This window comes from Nomascus leucogenys, chromosome 10, assembly GCF_006542625.1.
Source record: "Nomascus leucogenys isolate Asia chromosome 10, Asia_NLE_v1, whole genome shotgun sequence".
NCBI classification, from domain to species: domain Eukaryota; kingdom Metazoa; phylum Chordata; class Mammalia; order Primates; family Hylobatidae; genus Nomascus; species Nomascus leucogenys.
In genome coordinates, this window is record NC_044390.1 from 70,815,449 (window position 1) to 70,828,930 (window position 13,482).

The 13,482-nt window shown below is 44.8% G+C and overlaps 1 protein-coding gene across 1 annotated transcript in view; it reads left to right on the forward strand.

Moving 5' to 3' along the window:
- Window positions 1-13,482, forward strand: part of STAB2 (stabilin 2) — a 187,983-nt gene that overhangs the window by 99,997 nt on the left and 74,504 nt on the right. The window contains exons 25-29 of the mRNA XM_030821934.1: window positions 711-869; window positions 6,421-6,516; window positions 8,159-8,254; window positions 11,335-11,382; window positions 13,102-13,238. Coding sequence (XP_030677794.1) covers window positions 711-869; window positions 6,421-6,516; window positions 8,159-8,254; window positions 11,335-11,382; window positions 13,102-13,238 — 536 coding nt within the window. The remainder of the gene's footprint in view (window positions 1-710; window positions 870-6,420; window positions 6,517-8,158; window positions 8,255-11,334; window positions 11,383-13,101; window positions 13,239-13,482) is intronic.

A 13,482-nucleotide genomic window follows, 5' to 3' on the forward strand; every position in this document is an offset into this window, starting at 1 on the left:
TAGTAACTGGTTTCTTTGCTTCCTCTTATCTACCCACAGTGCATTATCCACTCACAGCCAGAGTGGCTTGAAGTGAATCAGATCATGTTTTTCCCAGGTTTAAGCCCCTTCAGTAATTTCCTCTGGCTCTGAGGATAAAATCTAGATGAAACCACCTGACCCCAGCCTACAGATTCCTTTGATTCCCTTTGAATGAGCCCCATCCCAACCCCATCCCCCACAGCCTCAGCTCAGCACCGTATCTTGTATCCCTCTCTCCTTCTCATTCTGTCCTCCAGCCTCCTGGCGAGGCTCCTCCTGAGAGGCCCAGGAGCTGGTATAGTGGAGTTTGGGTTCCCACATTATACAGGCCTGAGTTCATGCCTTTTTATAGCTGCATGACCTTGGGCAACACTTGTTTCCTTAGCTGTAAAATAGAGATAATAACAATACTTTCCTCAAGATGATGGTTTACACCTGCAAAACAATATAAACAATCCCTGGCTTACTAACTAATGCAGTGATGTCAGTGGCCATGAGCTGGCCAGTTCCAAGCAATTTTGTTCTTTAAATGACCTAATCTTTTCATGAATCTCAATGTAAATTAAGCATTTCCACCTCACTCAATGCAAATATGTGTTTCTGGAACATATGTCTGGAAATTCTTACTTTCAGAATCATGTGGCTGGACTGAGGATTCAGAGGCTTTGCTTTTTCTTTTCCTCCTGCAGGCAGAATGCATCAAAACTGGCATGGGCACCCACACCTGCGTGTGTCAGCAGGGCTGGACGGGGAATGGGAGAGACTGCTTGGAGATCAACAACTGCCTGCTGCCCAGTGCAGGCGGCTGCCACGACAACGCAACCTGTTTGTACGTGGGTCCCGGGCAGGTAGGTTGGATGTCATGGGAGCAAAGAGAAAGCAGGAATCCAGCAGTGACTTTTCTTTCCCCTCAGGACACAGAAGTACTTTGGCTAGAACTTACTGCAGCTTTTTTCAATCATTCGTGGCGGTGAACATGGGTTCATTGCCACAACAAACCTATGATGTATTATTATCCCATCTTATAGAAAAGGAAATTGAGGCAATGAGAAGCTATTTGCATAAATCACATAGAAAATAAATAACAGTGCAAGATTTGCACCCAGTCTGACTCCAGGGCTGCCCTCTTAGTCACCACTCTGGACCAACCTTATATTTCTATAGCTCTGCAGCGTATTGATCACTTTCACTCACTGTCATTTAATGGAGGACAAGGAAGAGAAGGCTGCTGCTTAAAAATTAATCAGCTCCAGGGGAGGGGCTACACTAGGATTGTGGCAATGGAAAAAGAGGCGACTGATAAGTCTCCCTTCCCCCATCCATCCCCACCTGCTTCCACCTCTTTCCATAGGTAGGACCAACAGGTGTGTTTATAATACAAGGCTAAGGAGGTCAGAACACATGGAAGATGGGAACCGGGATTTGAAATCAACCCCCTTATCTTTTGAATCTTGATACAATTTCTCACTTTTATGTTTTAGGCTGAACTTTTTTAAAGACCTGCAAATTATTTTCTGCTCTTTGAGAAATGTATTTCTTCCCATGATGAGGGCTCTGTTTGAGGAAAGCCTAACCTTGCTCACCATGATATCTCCCACTTGACCCCGAGCCTTTTGGTTCTCAGACCTCTCATTTCTGTGCACAAGTTAATAATCAGAGAAACCCAGAGCTTGAGTGGAACTTGATGAGATATTAAAGCCCACCTCCTACCTTCCTTTTCCTTCATGGAGGAATTTATCCAGACAAATGGAGATCTGCCCTATGTTTTTTTTTTTTTTTTTTTTTTTTTGAGATGGAGTCTTGCTCTGTTGCCCAGGCTGGAGTGCAGTGGAGCGATCTCGGCTCACTGCAAGCTCTGCCTCCCGGGTTCACGCCATTCTCCTGCCTCAGCCTCCCAAGTAGCTGGGACTACAGGCACCCGCCACCATGCCCAGCTAATTTTGCTTTTGTATTTTTAGTAGAGACAGGGTTTCTCCATGTTGGTCAGGCTGGTCTCAAACTCCTGATCTCAGGTGATCCACCTGCCTCGGCCTCCCAAAGTGCTGGGATTACAGGCGTAAGCCACCATACCCGGCCGATCTGCCCTATTTAAAAATATCCAGGAAGTTTTTAGGGCCTCCCTGTGTGGCTTTAGGCATCATTCGCACTCACTTCTCCATTCTGCTAGGAATGAGTGACGGAACATAGGTCCTGTGGGCCAGTGCAGGGCTGGACACTTATGCAGAGACAGTCAGAAGTGTTGGAGCTCCTCTGGGAGCTCATAACTACCAAAGTTAGTGATCTGTACAGAACTCCTTCCAAAGAGACCCCCACAGGGGGTTAAAAGGTGGTCAACATGGGCCAGGCACTGTGGCTTACACCTGTAATCCCAGCACTTTGGGAGGCCAAGGCAGGAGGATCACCTGAGATCGGGAGTTCGAGACCAGCCTGACCAACATGGAGAAACCCCGTGTCTACTAAAAATTAGTCGGGCGTTGTGGTGCATGCCTGTAATCCCAGCTACTCGGGAGGCTGAGGCAGGAGAATCGCTTGAACCTGGGAGGTGGAGGTTGTGGTGAACCGAGATTGTGCCATTGCACTCCAGCCTGGGCAACAAGAGCAAAACTCTGTATCAAAAAAAAAAGGGGGGGGAGTCAACATGATTAAGGAGCAAGCGTTAACAAGTGGAACTGCTTAGCTAACAGCATGGCATAATCTCACCCTAGCCCACCTCCCACTCTTGAAAACTGGTGGGAGATAGAAGCACACCACACCCAGGCAAAGCCTCAACGTTGACTTATGTCTATTTACAGCTGTGGTAAACTATTTCAATAGACCACAGGAGGTGCTTCTCAGGGAGTGACAGTTGGCAATGGGACAGGGATAGAAAATCTGTGTCGGGGAGAAATCTGTCAGTTATAGCAGAAAACTCAATTACTTGTGGAAATGTAAAATGGTACAGCTGCTATGGAAAACAGCACAGCAATTCCCCCAAAAAATTAAAAATGGAATAACCATGTGCTCCAGCAGTTCCACTTCTGGGTATACACCCAAAAGAATCAAAAGTGGGACTCAAGCAGATATTTAAGCACCCGTATTCATAGCAGCATTATTCATAGTAGTCAAAAGATGAACACAACCCAATGGCCATTGGCAGATTAATGGATAATCAAAACGTGGTATATGTATACAATGGAATAGCAATCAGCCTTAAAAAGGAAGAAAATGCTGACACATGCTGCAACATGGGTGAACCTTGAAGATGTGTTGCTAAGTGAAATAAGCCAGAGACAGAAGGACAAATACTGTGTGATTCCACTGCTCTGAGGTTCCTAGAGTAGTCAGGTTCATAGAGACAGAAAGGAGAATGGTGGCTGCCGGGAGCTAGAGTGGGGAGAGGAACGAGGAGTTATTGTGTAACGGGTCTGGAGTTTCAGTCTGGGAAGATGAAAACAAGTTTGGAGAAGGATGGTGATGATGGTTGTACACGAATGTGAATGTATTTAATGCCACTTTAACTATACATTTTTAAATGGTTAAAATGATACATTTTCTCATACATATATTTACTTCAATTCTTAAGAAAAAAAACTGGTTTAAAACGAAAAGGGAATGTTTTGGCCCACGTGACTCTAAAGTCCATATACGGATCTAGCTGCCGGTACATGATTCAGGGCTCAGAAGGCAGCATAAAGGGTCTGTTTCTTGGCTCAGTTTCTTCCCAGGTTCCTGGGGTGAGGGATGACCTCCAGCCACTTCCAATTTATACCATCGCAACACTTAGTTAAGCAGAATGGAGTACGTTTTCTGGTAACTTCCTCCAAAAACCCAGGATTCATTCTTTCATTGACTCAGATTGAGTGCATCCACACCCATCCTCGTTTCCTACAACTCCCATCAGCCCTTGCGCACAATTACAGAAATCAGGCCAGGGGAGGCCCAGGGTGGAAGATGCAGTGATAAGCACAGGCCAAGGGCCCTGCACCCCACCCTGGGGTGGAGGAATCAGCCACATTTTATCATGTGGACTAGGAGAGGGGAAGTGATGGTGTCCCCAGAGCCAAATGGCGTGTAGTTTCCAGAAAGTGAGAGAACAGATGCTGGCCAGACAAAATAAAACAGATGTTCCCATATCTATTCATTTGCTCATTCATCCAGCACTTCTCAAGTGCCTACACCCACTCAGCCACTAAGCTCAGTGGTGAAGATAGAAGAGATTACCGTGGCCAGGGCCCTCAGGCAGACTTGAAGAAATGCGATCTTGTGCGAGGCGACAGACAAACCTATGTATAACGCTAAAGTGATAAATGTTGTAAAAGCCACCTAGGGTAAGTCCCATGGTCTGGTTGTTCCACAGCATGTGAGGGCTGCTTTCCTATTTATCTTTCTGATTTCTCTGACAGCAGAGCCTGCCCATGGGTCTGGAGAAAATTAGCTTTAAAATGTGGCTCCAGGAGTCTTAATTATGAAAAAGCTCACTGCAGTCTTATGTCTTGCCAAGCATTCAGTAAATGATTGCATTCATTTTTGACGCACTTGAGTTGGCAGATTGCACTTGAGAAAAGGAAAAAAATGCCTTGGTGTCTGTATTAGCTTTCTGGGGCTGCCATACAAAGTGCCACAAACTGGGTGGCATAGAACAACAAAAATGTGTTGTTTCACAGTTGTAGAGGCTGGAGGTCTGAGATCAAGGTGTCATCAGGGTTGGTTCCGTCTGAGAGCTGTGAAGGAGAAGCTTTTCCATGACTCTCTCCTAATTTCGGGTGCTTTGCTGAAAATCCTTGGTGTTGCTTGGCTTGTGAACACATCACCCTGATCTCTGCCTTCGTGTTCAGATGCTGTTCTCCCTGTGGGTGTATCTGTCTCCAAATTCACCCCCACTTTTTTTTTTTTTTTTTTTTTTGGAGACAGTCTCGCTCTGTTGCCAGGCTGGAGTGCAGTGGTGCCATCTCGGCCCACTACAACCTCCGCCTCCCGGGTTCAAGTGATTCTCCTGCCTCAGCCTCCCAAGTAGCTGGGACCACAGGTGTGTGCCACCACACCCAGCTAATTTTTGTATTTTTAGTAGAGACGGGGTTTCTCTACATTGGCGGGATGGTCTCAATGTCTGATCTGTTCGCTTCAGCCTCCCAAAGCCCCCTTTTTATTAATAAAAGGATACTTGTCTTACTGGATTCAGGGCCCACCCTACTCCAGTATGACCTCATCTTAATTGTATCATAACAACCCTATTTCCAAATAAGGTTGCATTCGGAGGTACTGGAGGTCAGGACTTCAACAAGTGAATCTGGGAATAAGCGGACACAGTTCAACCTATTACAGTATCTGTCTCCTCTCTGCTCTGTCCTCCTTTCTGCAAACAAACCTGAAAAACATCCTGATGGGAAGATGGGAAAAGAGGGGGGTCTCTTTGTGGTGTTCTATAAGAAACAGAATGGATCAAAAACCCAGGATTCATTCTCTTTCATTGACTCAGATTGAGTGTGTCCACATCCATCCTCGTTTCCTGCCGCTCCCATCAGCCCTTGTGCACAATTACAGCAATCAGGCCAGGGGAGGATCGAGACTTTCCTCATGTCTAGGATTGCCCTCAGCTGGGATTAGTTGGCTTGGAAACTTTTAGACTTTCCAAATAGGCACAAACCTTAATTACCAGGAACGCTGCTTTAAAAAGACAAACCGTGCTGGAGCCAAATGTTTCTAAATTGAACAAAGTGCCTTACAGGCTAGCAATGGCCTCATGCGTGCATCTCCACCAAGTGGATACCCCACAGCTTGCTTAACCTTTCTTATTAGGTAGAAGGGCCATTCAATGTGATGCTTTTTAGGGCCCAAGTTCTCTCTGAGACTATCTCCATAGGACCCTCTGGAGTAAAGAACTCAGGAAGAGGCTGGGCATGGTGGCTCACGCCTATAATCCCAGCACTTTGGGAGGCCGAGGCGGGCATATCACGAGGTCAGGAGTTCGAGACCAGCCTGACCAACATGGTGAAACCCCGTCTGTACTAAAAATACAAAAATTAGCCAGGCATGGTGGCGGGTGCCTGTAATCCCAGCTACTCAGGAGGCTGAGGCAGGAGAATCGCTTGAACCCAGGAGGCAGAAGTTGCAGTGAGCCAAGATCATGCCACTGCACTCCAGCCTGGGTGACAGAGCAAGACTCCATCTCAAAAAGAGTAAATAAATGTATAAATAAATTCAGGAAGAGAGTACCAAGAAACTATCATATTGGAAAATATAGAATATGGAGACTAATAACTCTAGAATCTGAAGTGTATCAAGCAACAGACATTAACGCTGTTCTCTGGGACAGCCAAACAGCTTCAGTTTCCATAGTATGTTTCTCAGTGCTGTGTGAGGGCAAGACATGGAAGGTACTTGCTTTCAATAATCCCCTTGACTCTGTTCTTAAAATTATAGAATGAGTGTGAGTGCAAGAAAGGATTTCGAGGAAATGGGATTGACTGTGAACCAATAACTTCATGCTTAGAACAAACCGGGAAATGTCATCCATTGGTGAGTTATTTAACCTTGGTTTTCATTACTTAAAAAAAAAAAAAAAATGCTTGAGAAAGAAAGATTATTTCCTGTCTGGCCTAGTGATGAGCAAAATCTCCTACCCCCAAAAGGGAATATTTAAGCAGAATGTGAGTAGTTATTGCAACTTCTACTTCATTCCAAAGCTTGGAGGAACCAACATATGACTTCCAGGTAAAATACAGAAGTTCTGGTTAAATTTAATTTTGAAGTAAGTAACAAACAATCTTTAAGCACAAGTAAGTCCCAAATATGGCATGGGATAAACTTATACTACAATTATTCATTTTTCACCTAAAATTGAAATTTAACGAGTCATTCAATATTTTTATTTGCTAAACCTGGCACCTCTAAACCAACAGTTTAAAGAATAGTTTAAGAGGTAACCAGACTTCCATTTTGAATGTTGAAACAGAGTTTTACAAGTTATCGGTGAAAATGCCCATTCAAGGGTACATGGTGCCTTGTTTCTCAGCTTTGAAAGATCAGGCAAAGATATTAGGGCTGGGGGTGGTTATGCTTTCAAAAGAACGCTAAGCACCAAACATAGGAACCAATGAAGTCTGATGCCTTAATCACAGTGTTTGGAGTTCCAAGTAACAGAGTCCATGCAGAAAATAAATTTGCTGGGAATCCAGAGGCAGGAACTATGGCTAGACTTCCCAAGAGCCCAGAACCAGGACGTGAAGACAGCAGGATCACCAGAATCTAAGCAGTTTCTTTCCCCAACCCTCTGAGATGATGTGACCTCTCATTTGACTTCCCTCTGTGCATTTTCTTTGTCTCTGCCTCTGTCTCATTCCCCGAACTTGTAGTGCTTCTGTGTACATCTTAAGGTAAATGGGTTCCCCCACCATCAGTGATGCCCTCTAATTTATTAGCACCACATGTCCCAGTTCAAAATCATAGAGGAAAGGATCTAACTGGCCCAACTGGGTGCAGGTGTCTAGAAGTGGGGTTGTTATGAACAGAGCTGCCAGGGCCCACCCCTAGTACGTGTGCAGGGTGGGGCGTGGGGGACTAATTCTGATAGAAGAAAAATGAGGAGGGAGTTGCCCCCAAGGTGTCTGTTACTCAAGAATCTCAAGAGCATTTTGCAAAGCTGAAGGAGCTCTCACACTCCTGCTTGATTTAGGCCCAACCAAGCCCTGACATTCCAGATGTGAGTAGCTATTCCAAGTTTCATTCCATTGCAAAGCTTGGAAGAACCAACATAGGGTTGCCAGATAAAATGCAGGATACCCAGTTGAATGTGAATTTCAGATGCACGAGTATGTGTTGAAAAATCTTTCAGCACAAGTATGCCCCAAATATTGCACAGGACAAACGTATACTCAAACTTACTCATTTATCTGAAACTCTCATTTAACTGTGCATCCTGTGTTTTTTTTATTTGCTAAATCTGGCAGGGATGAGAATAAATAATTGTGATTAATAGCTGCATCAAACATGCAGACAGGAGACTTTCACTGCAACACTAAAGGGTCTATGGGTTACTTCTACCATCTTTCAGCCCCAAATTTGCAGTTCTCACCTTAGATGGAGCCTGTTGTCTCATAGATGTAACTCAGGTCTAACGTTTTTGTTGGGGTAACCATTTCTTTCATCTTGGTTTTCTCAGGCAAACTGTCAGTCTACTTCTTCTGGTGTCTGGAGCTGTGTTTGTCAAGTGGGCTATGAAGGAGATGGTTTTCTGTGCTATGGAAACGCAGCAGTGGTAAGTCATCTATGATGAACTCAATGAAGACAAAACCCTTTAAAAACCTCGTAGCTAAGATGCCTTTAAGGTGATCTATTGACATATCTTTTGCTGCAGGAGATTTTACATGAAGCAAGCTGTTTCTCACAGATGACATACATGCTATGTGGGTCACATGTTTTCTACAGGCTGAAGGCTTTTATTTGGCAGCTTCTGTGTACCAAGCAGTCCTTACTTCTCTTTCTTGATACTCCACCTCTTTCCATTCTCAGACTTCCCAAAGGAGCAACTAACTGGCCTCTGCTGGGTTCACTGCGCTCTCCTGTCTGGGCTACCCTTTACTTACCCCTGCCCTGTGTATGTGTGTGTGTGTGTGTGCGCGCGTGTCTGTGTGTGTGCACGCGTGTGTGTGTGTGTGTGTGTACACACTTCTGTATGCCAGGCATCTTGCTCAGTCCTTACCATGCAGTAGCAGCCCATTTAAATCTCACAACAAACTTCTGCTACTATTATGCCCATTTTACAGGCAGATAAACTGAGAGGCTTAGCAAAACTTGCCCAACACCCTTCAGCTCCAGAGTGAGGAATCCAGCTGATAGCTCTGATAGCTGTCAAGTGCAGAGCACAAATACTTAACCACCAGTGTAGAACATTCTATCTGTACAGCACGGGCCACACTAAATCAGCGTTGCTCGTACATTTTTCTATTTTGACCATAAACTTTTTTTTAACTTATTGAGGTAAAATATACCTATATAATTTACCATCTTTACCATTTCTATGTATGTAGTTCAGCGGTAATAAATACGTTTATATCCTTTATTTTCCTTTCATCCCCTCCATCCCCCTTCCTTTCCTGGTCTCTGGTAGCCACCAATCCACTCTCTGTCTTCATGAGATCCACATTTTTAGCTCTTGCATATGAGTGGGAACTTGTAATATTTGTCCCTCTACAACCATGAACTCTTGAGAGGTGATCTTTGTCTTGCTTCCTACATCAGTCCCATTGCTTATAAATATTTGTCAAAATGAGAAATAAAGTCAATTGACAAATTTCCTCATCACTTACTTTTCATTCAGCTCCCTGCAGTTGAGTTCCTGCCCCTCCTCTCTGCTGAAATCACGAGCCTAACAATTCCCAGGAGCCGCAGCCTGCACTAAGAGTCTCGCCCTAAGAACCTGGCCTTTGGGGAGGCCCTTTCCACCCTTCGCCTCTCACTGTCGACTGTGCCTTCTACTCACCTAGTCAGGCCAAGGAGCTGTCTCCTGGCACCCAGACCATGGCACGTAAATCACAACATTTTCTCTGCACTAGCCACAGACCCCGTTTCCTAAAATTCTAAAATCCTGCTATCATGATGTCCCTCTCCTCCCACGAAAAGCAAAATTAAGTCCTCACCTTGGCTCTCCAGGCATCTCCACACAGGCTTCACTCTTGTTTTTGGTTTTTTTCCTTGAGACAAGATCTCACTCTGTTGCCCAGGCTGGAGTACAGTGGCATGATCATGGCTCACTGCAGCCTTGACCTCCCCAGGTTCAGGTGATCCTCCTGTCTCAGCCTCCCAAGTAGCTGGGACTACAAGAATGTGTCACCACACTCAGTTAATTTTTGTATTTTTTATAGAGACAGGGTCTTGCCATGTGATTCACGTACCTCAAACTCCAAGTGATTCACATACCTCAGTCTCTGAAAGTGCTGGGATGACAGGCCTGAGCCACCAGGCCCGGCCCACTTGTTTTTCTTCTAAACAGCTTTCCCCTCCAGTTTAGCCACCGCCTCACCAGCTCCAGGCCTGCCACATTCCTCTCTCTCCTCCCCAACTCTGGCCTTCCCACCATCAGATCAGGTGCACCTCAGCTCTCCTCTCCCTTAAAATGTCCCCTCTAAGGGATTACTCAGGCATCTCTGCTCTTACGTTTATTCACTTTCTTACTAACTTACTTTTTAACATGTGCTTATTGACTTGCTTAATAACCTCAACTACTAGATGGAATTGAGTCAGCACTGAAGACTTATTGTCTTCGTGTAAATGTGCATAGGATCATGATACTGCCATTTTTGTGGTATTCAGTAGTTTAAAAAATATTTTCACATATATTAATGCACTTAATTTTCATAATCCCTGGAGCGAGACTTCATCATATTCATTTTCAGATAAAGCACTTGAGTTCTCAGAGGTTAAGTGACTTCCCAAGATCACATAGCTGGTAAATGGCAGATCCAAGAAGTGAACCCAGTCTTTTTTAATAACTCTGTGTTTAGAGACATTTTTTAAAAAAACTCCATGACACCTTCAAATGTCACTGCTCTGCCAGCAATGTTGGTTATCTTTTCAAGGCTGAACTTCCCCCAAACAACTGTAAGTCGTAGAGGAGCAGGGCCATCTTTTCCCTTCAATATATTACATCCCCTTTCATGTCTTATAGCTTCCCTTCACCCCACCCCAGTACCAATTGGGGTGGCTCTATATATACAGCTATATGGTTAAAGATAATAGGGGCTAAAACTTACTGAAATTACTGCATGCCAGCCTCTAATCACTTTAAAAACAACTCCTATTTCTCATATCAAACTGTGAGTTGGAGCTTTTATTATGCCCATTTTACAGATGAGAAAAGTGAGGTCCTTTAGGTAACTGGCCTAGGGAACTAGGAAATGGCAGAACCAACGTGAAAACCCATGTGGTTTGCTTCCATTGTTCTGAGCCACTACTCAACAATGGCTCTGAAAGGGAGCTATTTGCTGAGCTCTGTGACCCCCGCCCCTTAGCGTCTAGGTAGCCGTGTTCTTACAGCCTAAATTCTGATTTGGAAGAACCTTGAGTTGTTGCTTCATTCGAAGTTCCTGGAATGACTTCTATAGAGAATAATCAAGCCACCTTAGTGTAAAAGAAATGTACGATTCTGTCAGCATGGAAATGCAGCTAGCTGGAGCACCCATTCACGTCAGCATCAGGGAGGCAGGCCGGGAAAACAAGCTCAGCCCCAGGAAGGCTGAGTGCAGGTGACCCAGAGATGCACTGTGATTGCACTTCTCATTGTTCTTTCTCTGTGTTCTCTCCCATCTCTTCTTCCCTCCCTTGCACGATATGAATAAGGAATTGTCATTTCTCTCCGAAGCAGCTATATTTAACCAGTGGATAAATGTGAGTACCTTTATTGGGACTTAGGATTGGGAATGTATATATTTCAGAAACTTGGAATGCATACAATAGAAAACCGAAAATGCAGCTGGTAAGGAGGGTTAGGCGATTGTGCTGAGCAGTGTTTCTCAACCCTGGCTGCACTATGGAACCACATGGAACACAGTTTTAAAAAATATTCCTGCATAGGTACCACCCCTGAAGACTCTGATGTGATTGATCAAAGGTTTGCTCTGAGCATCAGTGTGTGGTGGGCAGAAAGGGGGCTTCATTCATCACAGGGATCTTTTTTGTAAGTTAACATGATTCATCATTGTAATTCACCAAGTTCGATTTGGGATTTATAGCTGCAATCTGACACACTTCATATGTGCTTAACTCTCAGCTCAACATGCCAAGAAAAGCTTTTCCGTCACCCCTGAAAGGTACAATAATAAAGAATCCAAGCCCCACCCTATGCCATTGTCTCAATCTCTGTCCTCTGGCTGAATGGACCAAGGTGGCCAACCCAGCCAGCCATTGCAACAAATGGTTTATCCCCTTAAAATAGACACATGCCAAATAGTCCATGCCTGGTCAGCACCCACCCCAGGACAGCTTCCTGTTGCTTCTGTATGGGGCCTCTCTGAACCCCCCAACCCAGCATAGGCGAGAGAAGAGACTGAGCGTGCTCTCTTGAGCGTGCTGACTTTCACGTAGACTCGTCATTCTTGGTCTCACCCCACAGGCATGAGCTGGCCCAGTGGTGTGCTGGACCCTGTTCACACTCGCTCATGAGAACTGATCGTGCACATTCTTCCTAACTCCACTTTCGGTGCAGTCATTTTGGTATCTTGAAATCAGCACTGGTGGGAGTATTTATGCCATAGAAATCAGTAAATACTACAAACCAAGTCTTTTGGTTTTTTTTCTTTTTCCTGGAGATCCGGTTGTTAAACATAAACATGCCACTACTTCTACCAAAAACTGGCTCTCTAGGCAAGAATGAAATTTATGTAAGGTTTTATTTCAGCCGTCTAGTTTCTCCCATGCTGAAACTGTTCCTGCAGTTTCCCCACCATCCTTATTCCAAAGACGTCCAAGAATACTTAAGGTGGCTGGGCATCGTGGCTCACGCCTGTAATCCCAGCACTTTGGGAGGCCGAGGCAGGTGGATCAGCTGAGGTTAGGTGTTCAAGACCAGCCTGGCCAACATCGTGAAACCCCATCTCTACTAAAAGTACAAAAATTAGCCAGGCATGGTGGCATGTGCCTGTAATTCCAGCTACTCAGGAGGCAGAGACAGGAGAATTGCTTGAACCTGGGAGGCGGAGGTTGCAGTGAGCCGAGATTGCACCACTGCGCTCCAGCTTGGGCGACAGAGTGAGACTCCATCTCAAAAATGAATGCTCAAGGTTCTCTGCACACACACATACACACACATACAAGAACCTATTAAGGCTATTTCTTGGCTCTTCATTTAGACTAACATGTAAAGGACTTATAATGACTGAAAGTGTGACCCGATTGGGCAGATTTACTTTGATAAGACTCACACATTGAATTAATGAGTCTCACAAGGGAAAATGAGGCATCAGCCAGTGGGTGGCGTGGATTTGGGAAAAGAGACCCTAGGACCCTTCCAGTGTCTTATGGGAAATTGTCATCTCTTCCAAGCATTTAAGGCAGCCCTGTTTGTCCCCTAACATAAGCAGGTCACTTTATTTTCCTTCTGTGGTTCAGGATGCTTCTCTACAACTCATACTGTCAGCCACCTCAAACCTCACTGTCCTTGTGCCTTCCCAACAAGCTACTGAGGACATGGACCAGGATGAGAAAAGTTTCTGGTTGTCACAGAGCAATATTCCAGCCCTAATAAAGTAGGTATTACTTATTTTATTTTACATCGTATCTGAATGGCATCTGTGTAAACATGTCTTTGAAGTTCAATGTAGGAAAACCACATGGTCCTTCAAATTCATGGAACTGAACGTGTTCTAGGATTCACCTTTCCTCCCACCCCAGGATAGTAATAGTCAACAATTGCTGACAGCTAACTCTGCCAAGCACTGTTTCACTGCTTTACATATAACCCAGTTAATTCTCTCAACAACCCTATGATAG